At 37.0% G+C, this 24,471-nt stretch overlaps 1 protein-coding gene across 6 annotated transcripts in view; it reads left to right on the forward strand.

Moving 5' to 3' along the window:
* The window catches only part of PCCA (propionyl-CoA carboxylase subunit alpha), a 358,555-nt gene that overhangs the window by 110,577 nt on the left and 223,507 nt on the right, over positions 1 to 24,471 (forward strand). For 5 of the 6 annotated variants that reach the window (XM_036893600.2, XM_036893604.2, XM_057494481.1 and 2 more), the window contains one exon: positions 8,814 to 8,850. The exons of the other annotated variant lie outside the window; for it this stretch is intronic. In XM_036893600.2, coding sequence (XP_036749495.2) covers positions 8,814 to 8,850 — 37 coding nt within the window. The remainder of the gene's footprint in view (positions 1 to 8,813; positions 8,851 to 24,471) is intronic. 6 annotated transcript variants of the gene reach the window in all.

Below are 24,471 nucleotides of genomic sequence, written 5' to 3' on the forward strand. Positions count from 1 at the left end.
TTTTTCACCTTCTTAAATTAACGTTATTTCAGTTTGTTACATTTCTCCTTAAAACTTGTGCTCTTTTCCCATTTTGATCTTTAGGATGTTATATGGAGATGGTTTTACCACATTCTTTTTAAACACTGTGTGTAGTACTTAAGGTGTCTTCTGGAATGGTTTTCTGTATGTCTTGTTCTTGAATCATCCTTTTCATCAGAGAGAAGCTAATGTTATTTTAAAGTGTAATTCTCAGGTAGTCATCTGGTATCAGGTATTTTGCCTTTGACAAGTTTTGTTTTATTCAATGTCTTATTAATTTGATCTCAGGAACTTGAGAGCAGGTGAAGAGTGTGCATTTGAAGCTGATGGAAGACAGGGCTTAGAATCCCAGACCACTTGTCTAGCAAAGAATAACAAGGTACAGACCCTGATTTCAAAGAGCTTCCAGTGCCCTTAGGGAGACCTACAGGTAGACAGACAATGAAATAAATGTTCATGACTGAGGCTTGGAGTGCATGGGCCGCGCGGGAGGGTCACCTCTCCTAGTGGGAGGGCATCGCAGCAGAGCTTCCAGTGGAAGTTGTATTTCAGTGATCCCTGCATTCTTAGCCAAAATGTGAGGAGGAGGATGGAGACACAGCTCTGTGGTCAGTGAAACGTCTTATGGTTTATAAAAGCTTGTTGTTGAGGGACTGTGGAAGCATTAGATGACTGCAGGAATGCACTGTGAGGGGCTGTGGTAAGAGAGCTGGAAAAAAAATCAGGATCCATAGACAAGCATTGACTGCTATGCTACTGGTTTGGAGGTTATTATGGCTTTGGGAGCCTCTGAATGATTTCATGTAGAAGAGCTAACATGATAAAATTGTGGAATTAGAAAACTTCCTTTGGTTTGTGATGTGGCAAATGGGTTGGAGCAGTGTAAAACTCAAGGTTAGTAGACGAATTAAGAATGATCTTCCTCTAATCCAGGCAAGATGTGATAGGGTCTTAAAATGCAGTATTAGGATAGGGCAAAGTAGACCATATGGAGAGAGATAGTGTAAATTGAATCTGTAGGATCCTGGGATCTGTTAGGTCTTAGGTGAGAAGCAGAGGTAGGAATTACCAATGATAAAATTGCTGTGTTTGGTTGTAATACCTATCAGCATACTGCTTTGGGGGGAAATTTATTAAACTCCTTTGAGTTTTTGTCCTTTAAGAGAGAAGAGTAATATCCATTTGCATCTCAGAGCAGAGTAGGGTAATATATTTGAATGAAGTTTGTATTATGCAGTGTCACCACTATTGTGAATGAGAATTGTTTAAAAAAAACAACCAAAAAATGAAAAGCTGTGTCCTAGTAATTATACAGTATTAGACATCAGTGTCCTTTTCCCTGCTAATCCAAGAATAATTTCCCTGATGATGCCCAGAGATTTTACATTTTTGAAAAAAGATTCAGTTATATTTACTATGCTGTTTTACAATGATAGAAACACATACTCAATTTTAGAAAGATCTGAAAGCATAGTAAAACAGTCTTTTGCTTGACGTGGAGTTATCTGGAAAACCGTCAGCTGGCACCTATTTCCTGAACTCAGGATTGTTAAATGTTTTGCTTTACTTTATATGTAAGGGCAGCATAGCTTGTATATGAATGCAGAATTGTTTACAGACAGAGCTTTTACCCGTAGTGTTTTGAAGTGATGTTTCTATTGTTTTTGTTTGCAAAAACAGTTCTAGAACCAGCTGAGGACTAAACTAACTTGCCATATGAATGAATAGCATGACTCTCATCCACTGAGAGCAGAATTCAGGGTTGATGTGTAGGCTGTATGTAGCAAGTAAGGAAAGAGAGGTGAGGTCTGAGCCATGGATGGTAGAGTCGGTGTTTGGCACAAACATCACTGTGGACACTGGCTGTTTAGCATCAGGGAAAACTATTTGAGTTTGCCTGTCTGTGTTACAGTTTTTGCCTCCCTTTCTTGCCCTTCCTCTGCTCACCAGCAGTAATGAGTCTGCAGATCATCTGATCCAGTGAAGCACAGTAGAGATGAAAGTGCATGGTGTTTCCAATCTTGTGGTGCCAGTGTTAGTTCTGTATTATACAGGTCCAGAGGGGGAGTGGTGACCACGGGACTTAGCAACCAAGGCCAGGCAGACAAGGAACAACCTTGGTAGTTTAGGTTGGTGGGCTGCGTATAGATTTTTATCACATTGTGCCAACATGAACCGAGTGCTTACTGTGTGCCTGACTCTGTTCTAGTGCGTTTCAGCCTTAACTAATTACATCTTCTCAATGACTCCATGAGCTAGATACTGTTGTTATCTCCATCTCACGGGCGAGGAAACCCAGTTCCAGGGAGTCACACTGGTGGGTGACTTGCTCACTGACACAGAGCCAGTACTGCCCTCGCTTCTGGCTCCAGCACCTGTGCACAGCCACTGGGCTTTGCTGCCTGGCAGGGTAGTGCTGTCGAGCATTCACAAATAAATGAGGCTTGCAGGAAAGGCACCCAGTTATTGTTACTTCCTTTTTACATTTTGGGATCTACTTACAGCAACATCACACCACCCCCGTTTCATTCCGGAGTTGAATGGTAAGAGTCCACTTAATGTAAAATTGTGTTGAAATAGAAGAAATGGTTACTGGTTCCATTGGCTTCTTTACTCTTTCTCCATTTCTTGGATTTCACAGCATAATACTCTCCTGCAGTCCTCTCCTTGACAGTGTTCCAAAGTGTTAACTGACTTCAGGACCAGGGATGGGGCTTCCTTCCAGGCAGGCTGTGAGTGCAGAGTGAAGCACAGGGATTTTTATTGCTTAGAAGAATAGAATCAAATGATATTGTTGACTGTTCCTTTTACCTACCTCCTAATCTGAAGCCTTCAGGAACATTATTGTCATTAATTTTTTTTCATTGATTTTTGTACTTCTCTGTGTTTTCTCAGTCTTAACTACATTTGATATGAAAGTCAGAGCATTATTCTAAATACTTCAACTGCAAATTGTCTAAGGGAATCAGTAGCATCAAATTTGTTTTATTCCTTCTGTTGAAATTTTTGTATTTGACTTTTCTTCCATTTTCAGGGGAAATTACTGTCACATTTGTTAAAATTTTGTCTTAATAAATTATTTAATGTTATTATATTGAACAGTAGTTGAACAGAGTCTGTTGTTTTAATACCTTTAGTGTTTTCCTAAATTGCCTATCATATTGTCAATAGATGTGAGAATTGTCCAAAGAATGTTCTAAAGAGTGTTAAGCAGAATCAATTGTGCTTTTTCTTCAAGTATTGCCAAGTTGGATTTGTGAAAAAGTAATGAGCTTTTGCTTGAAAGAGATTTGTTTTATATAAATGAAGAACAAAGTGAATTTGGTAAATAAAGCTTAATACTTATTTTACATTTTTTTTAAGTTTAATATCTGTAAATTGAAATGAACCTGTTTGCTCTTACTTTTTAGTATAGCAAACTCGTGGCCCTTCAATTTGAATCTTACTGTCATATGAAGTTTGATTTTTTAAATTACTGAAATATTTATTTAAAAATTACAGTTTAGTAGCACTATATATATTTTTTAAAAATAGATTTTGAAACCTGTGTTGCAAACTTTTTAAGCTGCATCATGCACTGAAAAAAGTGCTTGACATAGAATTAAGTAAGAAACAAGGGTAAATATTGGGCTTCATTTTGCCCAATGTCAACAATATTTCATCAAGTAGTACATTGTTTAAAACTGAAGCAAAATCCAGGGCTATCTGGTTCTTGAGCTCCTGCTCTGAACTACTGTGTGGTATTTCCTTGCTGTGTATCACTTAGCTATGTGAATTTGAACAAGCCCCTACATCTCTTTGGATATGAGTTACATGTAATATTGATGCTCTGGAGATACGTTCTTTTGGCATTGGAGTAGATTATTTAGGAGATTGTCTTGTTATAAGAACCTTATTTCTTTGGAAGCTGATGGATAAGTTTATTCATTCAACAAATAATGTGTTGAGTGTGTTGATTTTGCTAAGCTCTGGGAATTGAGTGGAGCACAAGCAGAGCTAGTCGTTGCTGTCATGGAGATTAAGTGTGACGGGGTCTGTAGTAATTGAAGGACAGAGTGTAATATGATCAGATAGTGATGGCGCCTAACCTGGTACAGGAGGACTGCGAAGGCGTCCCAGAGAAAGTAACATGCAGGTGAAACCTGAGCATGCCCCTTGAGTTTAAGGGAAAACGGTAATTTTTCTCTAACCTAGAATATTACCTCTCAACTGAACTCCTTACGTCCCTCTCACCTCTCGCTAAGCTATTAATTTGTTCATTCATTCGTTCATTCAACAACTGTTTATTGAAAAACTACTGTGTGTCAGGCACTGTTTTAAGGGTTTGAAATGTATTACAGAATTGAGACAGATTTCTGTCCTTATGTAATCTCACATTTTAATGGGGGAGGGAGAAGCTGAGGATAGACAATACGCTAATAAGTAAATTATAAGCTCAAGTCTTCAAAACACAACCAGAATGAGACCCCTCATTTCTTTGCTCTTAGGCTGAAGTTCAGTCTCTATACTGTGGCCTGTGAGGCCCTGCTTTACTGCTCTGAGGGCTCATTCTTCAGGCCCCAGCAATGATGACTGTGTTCCCATGTGCTTTCATTTGTGAGGTCTCTTTTCCAAGTGACAGTGTCTGAGAAGTTTCCTGGAACTCTCTTTTTGAATTACAGATCCCCTATTGTCCCATGCCCTCTTCCCTTCTGGGTAGCATGCATCTTGAAGATGGTGCCTTTTTTGTTCCCTCCTGTGTCTTCAGGGCCTAGTACGTGGCAGATGGTAATGAGAGTTGGTTTGGTGAAGGGACGTGGAAGAGAAAGGTGTTTCTGGATGAGCTGAGTAGGATGTGCACAGGCTGGGGGAATGCCGGGTTCCAGGGTGGGACTAAATGTTATGGTGAGATGTTCTGGGGATGAGACTGGAGGCTCAGGTGCGCAGGACCAAGTGTTGTAACCAAGTTAAAGAGTTTAAATTTGATTCTAAGGTATTGGGGAGTCACCAAAAATTTAAGCAGATTTTTGGGGATATTGGTTTTAATAACATTTAGTATCTTGGAAATCATTAATTAGATCATTTGAATAACACCTTCAAGTGTGGCTGATTTAATTTTTAAATTATGAAAATAGTATGAGGTATGAAATTTTGATCTTTATGGTAATAAAGTTTAATGCATGCCTAAGGGTATATAGTGAGGAATAAAAGTTCCCCCTTTTCTGCAACTCTCAGTCCTGTTTTTGAGCATAACTCAAGCTGAGTTTTTTATACATGTCCATACGTAAGCTTTCATGAACATTCAAATGTGTTTTTCTGTCTTAATGTAGGTAAGGCCGTATTATATACATTATCCTACAACTTATTTCCTGCCCCACGGTGTATACTATATTTTGCGTATCTTCAGAATGTAAGAGTTATTTTCTTAAAACCTACATCTGAGCCATCATTCGTCTGCATGGAGCCGAGGCCCTCGGAACTCTGACGTGCGTCCCTCAAGGCCCTGCCAACAGTCATGCCTTCCACTTCTGCTTCTGTCCTTTTTCTGTTGCTTCCTTATTGTGCTTCCATTTTTGCTTCATCAGCCTTCTTTTGTTTTGTAGAACACATTAAGTCCTTTCCTAATCTAGTGGTTTTGTTCGTGTTCCTTTTGTCTAGACTCCTTTCACCCTAAGCTTCCCATGGCAGCTAGCTGTGAGTATTTTCATGTTTTAGTTTAAATTTTACTTCAGAAGGATCCTTTCTGAGCAGTCTGTCTAAAACAGTTTGCCCTCATACTCTCTCCTTTGGTACTGTTTCCATGTAACATTTATTTCAATTCTTAATTTATTTGTCTACTTAAGTGCAAAAACTATTTCACGTAGTATTGCCTAGTAGACATTTATTGAACGGATGTGTAAATGAATGGATAAGAACGTATGGATCAACCTCATTTATTTAAAAGACCATGTAAAACTCCATCTTATGCCTGAACCATTTGTTGTACCTATCCCTTGCTGGAGGCCTTTTAAATTGTTTTTCTTATTTTCTTACTGAAATACCACCAACACACTGAAAATAGAAAATGTCTTTGTAAATCTCTATGTGTATGCACATGAGTGTATAAGATAGCTTCCTAAAAATGAAATCGCTGGGTTGAAAGATGTATGTCCTCAAACTTTTGATAGATGCTGACAATTTCTTTTTTAAAAGATTGTACCATTTTGTACTATGCCAGGTGAGCATAGTGCTGGTTTACCTTCAGGTCGTCGCTTCAGGCTGTCGTCAGGTTTTGGCAGACGAAAAGTGATGTCTTATTTTAATTTGTGTGCCTGTAATTATGACCAAAGTTGAACATACTTACATATTATTCTTTGTATTTTATTTATGTAAACTTATTTAATCCTTTACCCATTTTTCCTGATGATTGTTGATCTTGATTCAAGTTTTTTATTAAAATTTTTTTCTATCTGTACACTGTGTTAATATGTGTGCCATTGAATTTGGGGCTGTATGGTTTAAAAAAATCTCTTGAAGAGTAGTTTTATATAGCCTGATGATAAAACTAAATGTGTTAAAAGAACATTAGAGTTGAGTATATTTAATAGTTTAATGCTGAAACTACTAAGAGTTTTTAAATGTCTAGTATTTTTTAAATGTGTCCTCAATGAAATATTTTGGAATGAATAACGGACAAGTGAAACATTAACTTTGAAAGCAGTTTGATTTTACTTGGAAGTTCATTTAATAGAATTTGTTTTTCAGTAAGTAATAAGAAAACTTAAAGCATAATGATTTAAAGACAAGAGTTTTGTGTCAGTTTATAGAAGTGTTCGGTTTGTGGCAGTTTAATCATTTTTAGAAGTTTTGCTTTGTGTAAATATGTATCTTTCTATACACACACATAACATCCATAATGTGTATATATATATATATATATATATATATATAAGTGACAAATATGACTACTGAATTCTGTGAATTATCTTTAACATTTGGCTGTTCTGTCGAGGTAATGAACTTTTTAGACAGCAGTGTATCTTCTCCCAGAATATCTTTTGCAAATATACTATTACACATTTGAAAGAAAAGACATGTTAAAAGTTTCCTTCCAGGCTTCTCATAATCCAGTCTCCCTCAGCCAGCACTCTTCCTGTATTTTGTTCGCGAGGCACTAATTGTCCCTGCATTTGGCAGGTTTAACACTTCCTGACAGAGAGGCTATTAAGGGGAAGTATTCTCCAATAACTGTCACTGGCTTGAACAAAGAACCTTCAAACTCAGTGTGTGGAAACCACTAACATTCTTAAATGACCCTTTTCATGGATTTTTATCCCTTTAAGCTAAAATTTGGAGAATGTAGGGTCAGCGAAAACAGTAAGGTGTAATAAAGCAGTAAACCTTGATTTTTTGGAGGAGTGGAGTGGGAGGTATAGATTTATCTCTGACTGGAAAACAATTGTTATTTGAAAAATCTCATTAGCAGATGTGACTGCTTGGGGTAAAAAAAAAAAAAGACTTAAAACTGATGTCGCTTTCAGGACTGCTTTGAACTTAACAAGCACCTATTTGTGGAGCAGACTGGCTAATGAAAGGAAATTAAATTTTTCTGACAACTTCCCCTGCCAACCTCTGTATTCAGGGGATGTTATTAGGTACTGAAGACTTTTTTTTTTAGACATAAACGAACTAGTTATAAACATCCCCTCCCCTCCCAACTCCCATGCCACCCCCCTTTTTGGGTGAGGATTCTGACATGGTTATTCGACATTTTTAAAGTATTAGCTTAAAAGCTTAAAAAAATACCAGCCTTTACTTCAATATTTTAGTGACTTTCTAAAAATTCAGGTATTCTTACCCCTAGTGGTTTCAAAACATTATTGTCATCCCTTGTGCTAGTTTAGTTTGTCACTGAATTATAAAAAAAAAAGTTAAATTTACTAGGAGGCTTGCATTTAACACCTTTTCAACTTTGTCTTTACTGTTATGTAAGTAAATGTATCAGGAATGTTCTTTTTGGGTGTGTTAGGTGAGTTAATGATCAATGAAATAGTTTAGATTCAAGGGAAGTTTTTGTCCTTTTAGTGACATTGGTTGATATTTAGCAATAACTAATCCTTATATTCATAAACTCTTACCTTATACTGTTTTGGAATGCATTTCTTTCCTTGGCTTTTTGGAAATTTACCCCCATTGGTTGGTTGGTTGAATTTAAGGTTTTAAGTTATGTAGTAAGGTAAAGATAAAATATGTACCCGAAAAAAAGGAAGAAGTTAAAAAAAAAAAGAAAAAACAATGGAGATTCCTAGAGCAAATTTGGTGGTGGTGGGGTTGGGGGGAGAATTGGCAATTCCTGCAGATACCGGAAATGTACTTTATTTCTGGAAAATCTTGAGTTCCTCCCAAACAATAGAGAATCAACTCCCCCTGCTGACAGAATCTAGGAAAACATGACATAAATATCAGAAGGACAGAAACGAGTAGGCTGTGGACAAGCTTTAATGATCTGATTTATGATTCGGTATTGATTGTAAACATCTAAATTCTGCCATTAAGTTCCAGCAACTGCACCAAATCATTTGGTAATTCTGGTAGTGCTTCCTGCCAGCTCATTTCAACCTGCTTTGAGTTTCTTAATATAATAATGATGAGGTAGAATTTACATTCCACTTATGGTATTAATTTTACATTTCTCTGAATGAAAAGAGTTAGAAGGTTGTAAAATTGGACATTAAATGAATCAGAGGAGACAGTAGTGCAATATATGACTGCCCTAAAGACATTGTGCAATGGCTGTTGGGATTAATGTTGAGTCTCATTTCCTGCTTTTCCAGGATGTAGATGAAGCTGTCAGAATTGCAAGGGAAATTGGTAAGTTCTTAAATTAACTTTGGTAGAATTCCTATGTCTTTCAGCAGATACGGTGGAGTAAACATGTAATAATAATTCCCAATAAGCAAATATTTTATAGTTTTACTTTTCCAATTACTTGTTGCTCTGGAAGGATTTATCAGCTGAATGACCATTTTCTATTGTTAAAGTGAACTTTACAGAGTAATTTGACTTTAATTATAGTTCTTTTTTAAAATGAAGTCACTGGTTAATTGAAAGAAGGAACTGTCTTAACTCTTGAGATTGGATGTGATGTGAATTTATATGTATATAGTTGAGTGCAGCTTATTAAAGGACATGTATGATTAAAATTAAGATACTATACTTGACAAAGTTCTTCAAGTTTTCACCTTTTCCTAAGATGTTCAATATCAATAATCTTGCCAGGAAAGAGAAAATAGATTGTGAGAAATTAGAACTGAATATTTTAAATGGGAGTAAAAGATGAACTGAAGGACATTTTCCTGAGTGTTTTACTTGACTGTTCTAGATATATTGTACTGGGGCAGTGTTTATCATCATCTATTTTCAAAAATATTTTTGGCACTCATGACAATTGTATATTCAGTATCTGCTTATTAAGAAAATATATGAGGGCGTTCTGTTATCATGGATGAGCAATGCTATTAAATAACTTTATAGTTTTATTAATGGAATTAGTATTTACATACATTTGACAGAGATTTGTAGATATGTAAGAGAAATTAGACGGTTCTTTGGTGGTCAGGAATCCACAGCATCTACTTAGTGTCCCTTACCTGATAGGACCAAGCTTTTCAATGTCCCACATTAACATTTCTTTAGTCTTGTTTTCTCATTAAGATTGATTATTTAGAATTATTTTGTTCATTTGGGGAGCATTCGATTTGGCAGTGTTTGTTACATAGTTGTGATCTGTAGAAATATCTCATTGATCTGAAAGTGGCTGCCTGCATTAGTCAAAAGTAAATTTTTTGCAATAGGAACCAGCTAGCTTGGCGGTTCCTTAGTGATCTGAAAAGCTGTTGGGCTCGTGGCATCTCGTTTCTGGTTGGGTCTGGCGAAATTATTTGGGTTTGGCTCATTGTTGAGTGTGTTTTATGTTTATTTGTTTTGCAAATATTTCTCTTACTGATAGAGATCCTGGACTTAAGACCAGACTTAGAAAGCCTTCTTTTATCTGACTAAAACATCTTTTCATTAATCATTTCTTCAGACTCATCAACATGTTCAAAAAACATTTCCCTACTTCACAGGAAGACTTGCTAGATTGCTGAATAAGTTGGACTACATGGAACTGACGTTTTTCATGGAGAAAAGCAAAAGCTTCTGTCTGTGGTTTGAAATCACTGGCATTCCTCATAGCCTGAGAGGCATGTAGCATCCTGCTGGCTTTTGAGGAAGACTTTCCTAAAGCGATTTTCATTTTATTCTGTTGCCTACTTTTAGATTTCAGAAGTCGTTTTTCTGGTTTAGATGGTGTTGCTATTACCTGCGTAACAGGATAGTAATTCTGTTACTACAACACTGTCTACTTATGTAGGTACATTTGGAGGAATTTAGAGGGTTTAGATGAAAATCTTATATTACAGTGGCAGTGCCACATTTTGAATTATGATTCTTCAACTTCTGAGCAATTCCTTTGCATAACTGGCCGGTTGCAGATTGTTTTGCTTGCTTTCATCTCTTCTGCCCTTTTCTTCTTTTTTTAATCTGCGACCGTTAAAGTAACCAGTTAATCATGAAGATACTCTGGCCAGTTCTCATCACTGGGCTTTCTTCCCTTAATATTTTAATGTTGTGCTTTACCCCTTTTCAGTTTTCTACTGAGGTTACCTAATTCAATCTAAGGCTCTTTATATTTAGGCACGTCATTTATGACTCTTTCCTATCTTCTAATTCTTCCCCAATGATTCCTTCTCATTTGTGGAAGAAATGATTGCAACCATGGCTATTAACTGTAAGAGTGCTGGTGTTCACCTATGCTGAAAGGGAAACCATAAAATTTGAGTTGAAATAAAGCATAATAAAGAACCAGGGTCCTGGGCTTTGTAAAAGCTTTTGGAATTTCCCTAAAAGCCCTTTCTGAACCACCAAGGAAACTTCCCATAAAACCTTTTCCTACAGGTGCCAGCTTCTAAAATAAATGAAATTACCTATTATTAAAGTGTCTTGGTTTTCTGTATTGTTTGGTGAGTCTTCCATTTTGTTTTCTACTAATTTTATTGAGATATATAACATTTTAACTACATTATGATTTCAATGGGCCTTTGTGAGCTCATGTCAGAGTTGTATTGAACATTGATTCCACGGGAAAGCATGCTTTTAGTTCTAAACAACTGAATTATAATCAGACCTTCGAACCTCTCCATTTCTAAGTTGCGGATTGTCCATCTGTCATACCTATTCGTAGACTTTTCTGTTTGAATTCATTGTGTTACGCCCTGAAAATGAAATTGATCATCTTTTTTGTGGCTCCATCCTCTCTCTTGTCTTCAGTTTTCTGGAAACAGGAATCTGCCGCCAGAGGAAACTAAGTGCACTGAGCACTGATGAATTAGGTGCTTTTACATAATAGCAGCTCTTGTTTATAGAGCATTTTTTCCTTGTAAGCGGGCACTTTGTGAATGTTATTTCTAATGCTAATTCTTGGGTTAATTATTTCATTTACATTTAAGAAACTAAGGATTAGAAATGGTAAGTAATTTGCTCAAGGTCACAGAGCTACTGAGTGGTGGGCCTGCTTTACATTTAGGTTCATTTAGCACCAAGGACCATGGATTTTTCATTATACTTCAGCTAAACTAATGGGATTAGAGGATGAGAGCTAAAATTTGAGTCACTACTTAGTGTAAAATAGTGTAAGGCGCATGAGCATGTTATATGAGGAGTTAAAGAAGCAGACAGCCTCTTATCAATGACGGGGTGAGAGACAGTTAAGACTTAATATGTTACATCTATGCACTTGTTTTTTGGTCTTCCTTGTCTCCCTCAGTCTCGCTCCTGATTTTTTCCTTTGACTCTCCAACTTTGGAGATACAAAGCTCTTGATCCCCAGTTTATCTTTAACCCCAGAGATAGACAGCAGTAATCAGTGGGCTTGATTTGCATTAAAGTTTGATCTTTTTACTTGATCAAAGGTCCTTAATACAATGAAACCAAAATTGATCCTTAAAAGGAAAAGAAATTGTAAATCTAAAACCTGTCTTTTAATGACTTCCATATTATTCTGTTTCTTTACTTTTGCCCGTCTTTCTCACAATTGCAAATCATGCCCAATTAAAACTTTTTTTTGATCCTCAGGTCCACCGTTCTCCAAACCTGCTTCTCCCACTGTTTATACATCCCAGTAAATGTCCCTCCATTCACTCAGTGGCTAAAGCTAAAAACCTAAGATCTATCCTGGTGCCTTTTCCCTGTCAACCTATTGTTAGTCTATCAATAGATACTGTCAGTTCGCTCAGAATATCTCCCATATTCAGTGCTCACTATCTTTACTACCAACACTCTCTTCCCCATCACCATTGTCCTTGCAGAGCTATAACAATAGTTTCTCTACTTCTTTTCTTAAACACTTCAAAGCCATTCTTCACATAGCAGCAGTGTGATATTTTATAGTCTGAATAATAAGGACACATCCCATCTCATACCCATACCTGCTTTAAACCCTCTAATGGCTTTCCATTGCACTTAGATAAAATCTAAATTCTTTACCCTGACCACAAACCCCAAATGATGTGGCACCTGCCTTTCTCTCCCATCTCATTTTATATCACTCCCTTTTTGCCTAATGTACTTCACTCACTCTGGCTTTCTTGAACACAACAAACTTCAAGGCCTTAGAATATGTTTTGGGGGTTGGGAGGGAAGCCTGGAATACTCTTGCTGATATATTAATGTAGATGGCTCCTTGTAGCCTTTCATATTTTGCCTTAAATGTTATGTCTTCAAGAGGAGGTGCTCTAATATTGCCACTTGGTCATTTTGTGTTTTATAACCATTTTGTAAGTATCTGCGTAGTACTCATAAACTTTGAGTATTTTTCTTGTTCATTAACTTTTTCCTCAAAGTATTTTGAAAAAATTACAATCATACAATGTTTTGAAAGAACTTACATTGTTACCCAACACGAAGACTCAGCTATTGATCTTTAGCTAAATTTGTTTTATCACTTACCTATCCATTTGAGAGTCCATATTAATTTTGGTGCATTTCAGAGTACATTATGGATATCAGTATGCATACCACTGAAGTCTAAGATACATGTCATTAATTGAATTCAATATTTGTATACGATTTTGTTATTTTGAGGCAAAATTTGTATACAGTGACATGAATAAATCTTAAGTCTTTGCTGATTTTGATCTATGCATAGTCTGTATATCCTAAAACCCCACCAAGATATTGGACTCTAGAGAGTCAGTCCAGAGAGTTCCTTTGTACTCCTTCCAAGTCAGTCCTTACTTTCCAGGTCTGGAGACAACCTGTTCTAAATTTCTATACTAAAATTTAGATTTAAAAAAATTGAGATAAGATTTAAATATAACATTCAGCCTTTCAAAATATACAATGAAGTGCTTTTTAGTGTATTCACAAGGTCACACAACCATCACCACTGTCTAATTCCAGCATATTTTTATTATCCCCCCAAAAAACTATATCTATAAATATTCACTCCGTATTTCCCCATCTCTATGGCAACCACTAATTTACTTTGTTTCTGTGGATTTACTTATTCTGGATATTTCATAAAGGAACCATATATAGCATGACTTTTTGTATCTGTTTTCTTTCACTTAGTCATGTTTCAGAGTTCATCCACATTTTTACCATGTATCAACACTTAATTCCTTTTTATGATTGAATAGTGTTCCTTTGTATATATATACCACATAATGTTTATCTTCTCACCTATGAATGGACAGTTGAGTTGTTTCCACCTTTTGACTGTTGTAAATAGTGTGCTATGAACATACATGTACATGTATTTGGGTATCTATTTTCAATTCTTTTAGGTATATACCTAGCTGTGGAATTGCTAGGTTATATAATTTTATGTTTAACTTTTTAAGGACTTACCAAATTGTTTTCCACAATGGCTGAACCATTTTATATTCCTACCAGCAATGTATGAGGGTTCTAATTGCTTTACATCCTGCCAACACTTGTTATTTTCCTGTTTTGTTTCTTTGTTTTTTAATATTATGGCCATCCTAGTGTGTATGCAATATCTCACTGTGGCAGATATTGGCAGAATGGATAAAAAACAGATACAGCTATATGCTGTCTATAAGAAACTTACTTTAGATCCAGAGACAGATGTAGATTGAAAATGAAAGGATGGAAAAAGATACCCCATGCAAATAGTAACCAGAAGAGAGCTAGGGTGATTATATTATATCCATCAAAACAGACTTTAAGTCTCAATCTGTTACAAGAGACAAAGACATTACATATTGACGATTATAAACATATTGACTATTATAAATATATATGCACCTAACAGCAAAGACCCCAAAATATATGAAGAAAACGTTGACAGAATTGAAAGGAAAAATAGGCAGTTCTACCATAATAGTGAGAGACTTCCATACCACCCTTTAAATAATGGATAGAACATCTACAGAGAGGATCAATAAGGAAATAGAGATCTTGACAAACACTATAAACCAATTAAATTATATATATATAAAACACTGTACCCAAGAATAGAAGAATACACGTTTTTAAAAACTATTTGGTAAAAGGAAGAGTGAAAGAGTGAACAATTGAGTTATTAATAATTTTTAAAGGAGAGGAGAAAGTAATACCAAACTGGAGCATTATCTTACACGGTGTGTTCCTTGTTCTGTGGGCCTTCATTTGATAAGGAAGTACTCCCCTGCCCCTTTTATTGAATTATCTTGATGTATTGCTCTTCTCTTAAAATAGTGTGGGATTCTCTGCATTAAATACATTCTGTTTATCTCTGCAGACAATTTTATGTTCATTTAGTTATTCTTTCATAATAAAATTGACTGTGGGTTAGTTGCCCTGGTATTTCTAGTACTTAAGACAATGCTTTTCACATAACATATTCAGCAGCAAGTGGTTAGTCAATGAATGAATCCAAATAGAAATGTATATGTAAATATGGAAATGAATTAAAGTAATCACCCATTTTAAAGTTTTGTTTTCACAATATTTTTGGACCATGAGTCGACAATAATTTTCTCACTTTCTGCCCCTCATCTTCGATAATGGAGGTTCCCGGCAGCAGATATATTAAGTAAACCATGATAAACTCACAGCAACTAGATTAAAAAAATGTAGGATTATTCAAGTAAATTTAGTATGTACTTGTTAATGACTACTACTTACCCATTCTTGTAGGCTGTTCTTGGATAAATGAGGCTGGACTAATGAAAGTTTTTAGGAATCTAAGACTCAAATATGCGTATCTCTTACTGAACCTTTTTGCCTTCACAGTAACTTAGGATGGTGACACCTCATGGTCTTTGCCAGCTAGACTCTCGCGCTTGTTTCTTCTTGGTACTAGTTTTCAGACTGCCTTGGCCTCTCACTGACGAGGGTCTGGGAACTGGGGTTCCCCTTGGTGTCCTGGTTGTTTTCCTTGGTCTTATCTTCCCATCTTCCTTTTCTCATGTTATTAACATTAGGAAAATGTTGTTCATTTTTTAAAAAAAGAAGAACAAATTGTTCATAGTTAAGAGGGATAAAAATACTTGGCTAAGCCCTGAAATCTTCTGTTTCTTCTATTTACTTCATGTTGCTTAGAAAATTTTTCACGTGTGGTATATGACTCTAAAGATATATTGAAGAAACATTTGGAAAAATGTTACAGTTTATACCTTCTTAAAAATCTTACATCTTGTTATTTTCTGATTTGGTCCTCAGTAGAAGATTTATAAGAAATGCCTAAGGAAAAGTCTTGTTGAAGAAAAAGTTCATTCTTTATGAAATTCATTTAAAAATGAGGTTTTTACTTAGCTGTTCACCTATTTTGGAAGCAATGTGGGCATTTGTGGTCAGAGTGATAGTCCCTGGGGGATGGGAACATGTCTTCTGGATCCCTTTTCTTCTTTTTTGCCACTGTTATTGGGCACTTAATGTTCCCTTTTATTACTCCTACCTTCACATGCTGCGTTTAAGCACACATTCACTAATTCTCTCTGTATTTTATCATATTATGTTCATTCCCACTACCTCTTTCTGTTCCTCTCAGTCCTTCATCATCATTCTCTTGTTTTACTGCTTTTCATTCTTGCATATCTTTTCTTTTTTCTATTTATATTGAAAGGCTCTGCATTATGTTCAGACAGTAATGCGTAAACATCAAGTCTTTTGGCTTTTGTTGGAAACTTCATGTTTGTGAACCCTCTCCACTCTGGTCTACCTGAACGTTGATGTGTGCTTGATTTCTGAGCCCCCCAACGGAGTTAGGTATCTAGTATTTTTTGTTTGCTGAGTAGAGGGAAATAGGTAGACAAGATCCATTTTTCCTAAAAGTATAATATATAGCCTTTCTTTGCCAAATCAAAACAAATAATGTTAGGTATTTATTGGTTTACTTTAGCTTATAACACATCTTGACAGTATCTTTATGTGTACAATATTGGTTCATTCTTATGTAAACTAAATATTTTCATACAGTTATTTATTTATGTGTATGCATAGCCAACTTAGGAAAGGCAAAGTATCCTGTGCCCACATCACACTCTTTCATTTTGCAATGGGAAAAACTCAGTGGTAATAACGATCACCTACAGGCATCTATTTTGGGGATTACATTTATCTGTAGTAGTAGCAGATGTGAATGATGAATAGTTGGGCTGCAACATACACATGTTTACATTTTAGTCACTGGATAATTTGAGATCCCAGAAAGTTAGGATGCAAATGTGCACCTTAGTCTGAAGTGTGCTAGCCCAAAAGGTACACCAGAACTAAATTGATAATGATTAAACTAAACTAGAACTAATTTGTTACTCAAAGGGAACAAAGAGCAGAAATTATGACCAGATAAAAACAACATGGGTAATACATTGATAATGGAATTTGTTTCCCTGAATTGCTTGAATTTAAACTATCTTCTTTGTATTCATAATGGGAAATTTTCAGTGTAGCCAAATGTTGTGTGGCAGCCAAATTTCCCAATAGATTCTGAATTATACTTTCTTGGGAAAATAATGATGTGCTCATTTTTATTTGTGTCTATGCAGTTGTTTTATTAGTTGATCAGAGCTCTGGTATTCTCCATTATTATTGCCCTTCTCCTGTGACCTTAAACAACAAAGATATACTGTTTATTTATCTGACATGTTCACTTGCCATTGGTCTGGTTATGGGGTAGGAAGGTGTTCTGTTCTATGTCAGCCTCATTCAGGGAATATTCAGGTTGATGGAGGTCTGCTATCTGCAGTGTCAGGGGTCTCAGAGGCAGGAAGTAGAGAGGCCTCAATTTGGTATCAACCATGAGGCTTTTTCCATGATTCAGTGTTCATTATTATATTTCATGTATGTTTTTGCAATTTGTGCATCATTGCATGAAGCTTGAATTCATTGACTTCTCTGTTTCTCCTACTGCTCTCTGTAAACTAGTGTCATCTCTTGCCAAGATCACAGTAATAGTCTTTCACATTACTCTGTCACAGCTTGGATTCCTTTGAGAGCAGACTATGGAATACTCTTGGGACCAATGTGCATGAGGGAAATGTAGGAAAGTGGACTGAAAGAAAGAGAAGTTGAATTGGGTTGAGGTGAAGGTTCCACAAAGTCCTTAGCCAGTCCTGCAGAGAGCTCTGAATATTGGTTGATCTTTTATAGCTGTCTCAAACTGGGGCAAGGGCAGTTAAGGCCTTATACACCTGTATCAATTAACCAGTGGGTATGGGCTGGCCCTAGGAAGCATCAAAACCTTAAGCAGAGAGCTGAGGATGAGTCAGCTGTCAGTTGTCAATACCTTCAGCAGCTGGTCAAATAGCCTAGAGTGGTAATCTGGATAGAGAACCCCATTTCCTAATTTTTGTTGTGTATTTTTTATGATCATTTATGAATATTTTCAGATACCTGCTATGATTTGTGATTCATGTTATTTAGAAATACATTTAAAATAACTGAAACATTTAACCTTTTATTTATTGATTTCCTTTTTATTTAGTATCTTTCTGATTTGATGAGAATTGCTTTATGCCCAAGGAGTAAGACACTTTAAATACATCTTCCATATGTGCCTGCAAAGAGAGTATATTCTCAGATTATTGTACAGAGTGGTTTTTTTTTTTTTGTATCATTAATGTACAATTACATGAGCAACATTATGGTCACTAGACTCCCCTTATTATCAAGTCCCCACCACCCCATTACAGTTACTGTCCATCAGTGTAGTAAGATGCTATAGAATCACTACTTGTCTTCTCTATGCTAAATACTGCCTTCCCCGTGCACCCCGCTACATTATGTGTGCTAATTGTAATGTCCCCTTTTCTCTCTTATCCCTCCCTTCCTACCGTCCTCCCAAATCCCTTTTCCTTTGGTAACTGTTAGTCCATTCTTGGGTTCTGTGAGTCTGCTGCTGTTTTGTTCCTTCGGTTTTTTCTTTGTTCTTATACTCCACAGATGAGTGAAATCATTTGGTACTTGTCTTTCTCTGCCTGGCTTATTTCACTGAACATAATACCCTCTAGCTCCATCCATGTTGTTGCAAATGGTAGGATTTGTTTTCTTCTTATGGCTGAATAATATTCCATTGTGTACATGTACCACATCTTCTTTATCCATTCATCTACTGATGGACACTTAGGTTGCTTCCATTTCTTGGCTATTGTAAATAGTGCTGCAATAAACATAGGGATGCGTATGTCTTTTTGAAACTGGGCTGCTGCATTCTTAGGGTAAATTTCTAGGTGTGGAATTTCTGGGTCAAATGATATTTCTATTTTGAGTTTTTTGAAGAACCTTCATACTTCTTTCCACAGTGGTTGAACTAGTATACATTCCCACCAGCAGTGTAAGAGGGTTCCTCTATCTCCGCATCCTCGCCAGCATTTGTTGTTGTTTGTCTTTTGGATGGTGACGATCCTTACTGGTGTGAGGTGATATCTCATTGTGGTTTTAATTTGCATTTCTCTGCCTAAAGCATCTACAGATTCAATGCAATCCCTATCAGAATGTCAATAGCATTCTTCAACTAACTAGAGAAAATGTGGAGCAACTTTTCATGTGTCTGTCGGGCATCTGAATTTCTTCTTTGGAGAAGTGTCTGTACAGCTCCTCTGTCCACTTTTTAATAGGCTTATTAGTTTTTTGTTTGTTGAGGTACGTGAGCTCTTTATGTAATTTGGATGCCAACCCCTTATCAGATGTCATTTATGAATATATTCTCCCATACTGTAGGATACCTTTTTGTTCTGTTGATGGTGTCCTTTGCTGTACAGAAGCTGTTCAGTTTGATATAGTCCCACTTGTTCATTTTTGCTTTTGTTTCCCTTGCCCAGGGAGATATGTTCATGAAGAAGTTGCTCATGTGTATGTCCAAGAGATTTTTGCCTATATTTTCTTCTAAGAGTTTTATGTTTTCATGACTTACATTCAGGTCTTTGATCCATTTTGAGTTTACTTTTGTGTATGGGGTTAGACAGTAGTCCAGTTTCATTCTCTTATGTGTAGCTCTCCAGTTTTACCAACACCAGCTATTGAAGAGGCTGTCATTTCCCTATTGTATATCCACAGCTTCTTTATCATATATTAATTGCCATGTATGCTTGGGTTTATATCTAGGCTATCTAGTATGTTCCATTGGTCTGTGGGCCTGTTCTTGTGCAAGTACCAAATTGTCTTGATTACTGTGGCTTTGTAGTAGAGCTTGAAGTCAGGGAGTGCAATTCCTCCCGCTTTATTCTTCCTTCTCAGGATTGCTTTGGCTATTCAGAGTCTTTTGTGGTTCCATAAGAATTTCAGAAGTATTTTCTCTAGTTAGTTGAAGAATGCTGTTGGTATTTTGATAGGGATTGCATTGAATCTGTACATCACTTTAGGCAGGATGGCCGTTTTGATAATATTAATTCTTCCTATCCATTAGCATGGGATGTGTTTCCATTTATTGGTATCTTCTTTCATTTCTCTCATGAGTGTCTTGTAATTTTCAGTGTATAGGTGTTTCATTTCCTTGGTTAGGTTTATTCCTAGGTATTTTACTCTTTTTGATGCAATTGTGAATGGAATTGTTTTCCTGATTTTTCTTTCTGCTTGTTCATCGTTAGTGTATAGGAATGCAACAGATTTCTATGTTTTAATTTTGTATCCTGCTACTTTGCTGAATTTGGATATTAGATCTAATAGTTTTAGAGTGGGTTCTTTATGTTTTTTAATGTACAATATCATGTCATCTGTAACAGGGACAGTTTAACTTCTTCCTTGCCAATCTGGATGCCTTTTATTTCTTTGTGTTGTCTGATTGCCGTGGCTAGGACCTCCAGAACTATGTTGAATAAAAGTGGGGAGAGGGGGCATCCTCATCTTGTTCCCGCCGATCTTAAAGGAAAAGCATTCAGCTTCTTGCTGTTAAGTATAATGTTGGCTGTGGGTTTGTCATATATGGTCTTTATTATGTTGAGGTACTTGCCCTCTATACCCTTTTGTTGAGAGTTTTTATCATGAATGGATGTTGAATTTTGTTGAATGTTTTTTCAGCACCTATGGAGATGATCATGTGGTTTTTGTCTTTCTTTTTGTTGATGTGTTGGATGATGTTGATGGATTTTCGAATGTTTTACCATCCTTGCATCCCTAGGATGAATCCCACTTGATCATGATGGATGATCCTCTTGATGTATTTTTGAATTCGGTTTGCTAATATTTTATGGAGTGTTTTTGCATTTATGTTCATCAGGGATATTGGTCTATAATTTTCTTTTTTGGTGGTGTCTTTGCCTGGTTTTTGTATTAGAGTGATGCTAGCCTTATACAATGAGTTTAGGAATATTCCCTCCTCTTCTACTTTTTGGAAAACTTTAAGGAGGGTGGGTATTAGGTCTTCACTAAATGTTTGAGAAAATTCAGCAGTGAAACAGTCTTGTTGAGGGATTTTGTTCTTAGGTAGTCTTGATTCCCAGTTCAATTTCCTTGCTGGTAATTGGTCTGTTCAGATTTTTTGTTTCTTCCTTGATCAGCCTTAGGAGGTTATATTTTCTAGAAAGTTGTCCATTTCTTCTAGATTATCCAGTTCGTTACCATATAATTTTTCATAGTATTCTCTCATAATTCTTTGCATTTCTGTGATGACCGTTGTGATTTTTCCTTTCTCATTTCTGATTCTGTTTATGTGTATAGACTCTCTTTTTTTCTTGATAAGTCTGGCTATGGGTTTATCTACTTTGTTTGTTTTCTCAAAGAACCAGCTCCTGCTTTCATTGATTCTCTCTATTGTTATATTCTTCTGGGTTTTATTTATTTGTGCTCTAATCTTTGTTATTTCCCTCCTTCTACTGGCTTTGGGCCTCATTTGTTCTTCATTTTCTAGTTTTGTTAATTGTGAGTTTAGACTGTTCATTTGGAATTGTTCTTCTTTCTTGACATAGGCCTGTATTGCAATATACTTCCCTCTTAGCATGACCTTCACTGCGTTCCACAGATTTTGTGGTGTTCAAATTATTGTTATTTGTCTCCATGTATTGCTTGATCTCTGTTTTTATTTGGTCATTGATCCATTGATTATTTAGGAGCTTGTTATTAAGCCTCCATGTGTTTGTGGGCGTTTTTGTTTTCATTGTGTAATTTATTTTTAGTTTCATACCTTTGTGATCTGAGAAGCTGGTTGGTATAATTTCAGTCTTTTTGTATTTACTGAGGCTCTTTTTGTGGCCTAGTATCTGATGTATTCTTGAAAATGTTCCATGTGCACTTGAGAAGAATGTGTATCCTGTTTCTTTGGAATGGACTGTTCTGTAGAAGTCTGTTAGCTCTGTCTGTTCTAATACATTGTTCAGTGCCTCTGTCTCTTTACTGATTTTCTGTCTGGTTGATCTGTCCTTTGGAGTGAGTGGTGTTTTGAAGTCTCCTAAAATGCAAAATAGCATTGCATTCTATTTCCCCCTTTAATTCTGTGAGTATTTGTTTCACATATGTAGGTGATCCTGTGTTGGGTGCATAGATATTTATAATAGTTATATCCTCTTGTTGGACTGACCCCTTTATCATTATGTAATGTCCTTCTTTGTCTCTTGTTAGTTTCTTTGTTTTGAGGTCTATTTTGTCTGATAGAAGTACTGCAACTCTTGCTTCTTTCTCCCTATTTGTTGCATGAAATATCTTTTTCCATCCCTTCACTTTTAGTCTGTGTATGTCTTTGGGTTTGAAGTGAGTCTCTTGTAGGCAACATACAGACGGGTCTTCTTTTTTTATCCATTCAGTGACTCTATTTCTTTTGATTGATGCATTCAGACCATTTACATTTAGGGTGATTATCTATAGATATGTACTTATTGCCATTGCAGGCTTTAGATTTGTAACCAAAGGTTCAAGGGTAATTCCCTTACTATCTAACAGTCTAATTTAACTCACTTAGGATGCTATTAGAAACACAACTTAAACGTTTTTTTCCCCTCCTTTTTCTTCCTCCTCCATTCTTTTTATATTAGGTGTCATATTCTGTCCTCTTTGTTTATCCGTTGATTGGCTTTGGGGTAGTTGATTTGATTTTGCAGCTGCTTCGTAATTAATTGTTCTTCTTTACTGTGGTTTTATTTCTCCCGGTGACAACTATTTAGCCTTAGGATTACTTCCGTCTATAGCACTCCCTCTAAAATGCACTGTAGAGGTGGTTTGTAGGAGGTAAATTCTCTCAGCTTTTGCTAATCTGAAAATTGTTTAATCCCTCCTTCAAATTTAAATGATAATCTTGCTGGGTAGAGTATTCTTGGTCCAAGGCCCTTCTGCTTCATTGCATTAAATACATCATGCTACTCCCTTCTGGCCTGTAAAGTTTCTGTTGAGAAATCTGATGAAAGCCTGATGGGTTTTCCTTTGTATGTGGTCTTTTTTCTCTCTCTTGTTGCTTTTAAAAGTCTGTCTTTATCCTTGATCTTTGCCATTTTAATTATTATATGTCTTGCTGTTGTCTTCCTTGGGTCCCTTGTGTAGGGGGATCTGTGGATCTCCATGGCCTGAGAGACTATCTCCTTCCCCAGATTGGGGAAGTTTTCAGCAACTACCTCCTCAAAGACACTTTCTATCCCTTTCTCTCTCTCTCTTCTTCTTCTGGTATCCCTATAATGCGAATATTGTTCTGCCTGGATTGGTCACACAGTTCTCTCAATATTCTTTCATTTTTAGAGCTCCTTTTTTCTCTCTGTGCCTCAGCTTCTTTGTATTCCTCTTCTCTAATTTCTATTCCATATACTGTCTCTTCTACTGCATCTAATCTGCTTTTACATCCCTTCATTGTCTGTTTCATTTCAGATATGGAATTTCTTAAAGATTGAATCTCTGAGTTCTGAGTTCTTGAATATTTTTCTGTACCTCCATGAGTATGTTTATGATTTTTATTTTGGTCTCTCTTTCTGGAAGATTGTTGAGTTCAATTTCATTTGGCCCTTTTTCTGGGGTTTGTGAGATTTTGGTCTGAACCAGGTTCCTTTGACATTTCATATTTCTGTGTGGTGTCCTTTAGTGCCCAGAAGCTCTAGTCTCTGGAGCTGCTCAGTCCCTAGAGTGAGGTTGGGGGTCGTAGGGGAGCAGTGCTGGTGCCTGGGGAGAGGAAAGAGCTGATTCCTGATTCCCGTCTGTGGTGCCTGTCCCCAGTGTCAGAGCCAGTGCGCCGAGCACACAGGTGTAAGCCTCCAGGCTTTGTGTCTCTAGCTGTTGTAGGCGGGGCCTCCCTCTGGCTGGCCTGACGCCAGCGCAGTGACTGCCAGTTTGCGAGCCAGTGCTGGCAGGCCAGGAGGAAGGCGCAGGAGGCTGCATACCATAATGGGGGGCCTTGGAGCTGAATAGCCAGCCAGGGAGATGGAGTGCTTGAAGCTCCTCAGAGTTCCCAACCTGCTGGGCAGAGTGCGCCCAGACACTGTGTCCACCTATCCCTTCTCCCCCTCAGCAAGCTCTGTGCAAACCCCACCCCTTCAGCAGCCCTCTTGCTGCTAGGAAGAGTGTCAGTCTGCCCGTCTCTCCTTTGTCCCAGAGCAGCCAGATGTGGATTCCTGTCCTCCACAAATGGCTGGAATCTCAGTCTCTCAAGCACTCCGCCTGTCCCAGCTCCCCAACCCCACAGACCTCCAGAGCACCACACAATGTAGGTTTGTGCTCCAAAGCAGACCTCCAGGGCCAGGTGTTCAGCAGTCTTAGGCTTCCACCCCTTCCCCGCTCCATTTCTCTTCCTCCTGCCAGTGTGCTTGGGTGGAGGAAGGGCTTGGGTCCTGCCGGATCAAGGCTTTGGTACGTTCCCTTGTTTTGTGAGGTCTGCTCTGTTCTTCTCCAGGTGTATGCACTCTGGTGCAGCCTTCTTTCCTGTTGCTATTTTAGGATTAGTTGTATTAACTCTATTTTCATACTATATGTGGTTTTGGGAGGAATTCTCTGTCTCACCTCTCACACCACCATCTTGAATCCATTCCTTATATATGTTTT

This window comes from Manis pentadactyla, chromosome 17, assembly GCF_030020395.1.
Source record: "Manis pentadactyla isolate mManPen7 chromosome 17, mManPen7.hap1, whole genome shotgun sequence".
Lineage (NCBI taxonomy): Eukaryota > Metazoa > Chordata > Mammalia > Pholidota > Manidae > Manis > Manis pentadactyla.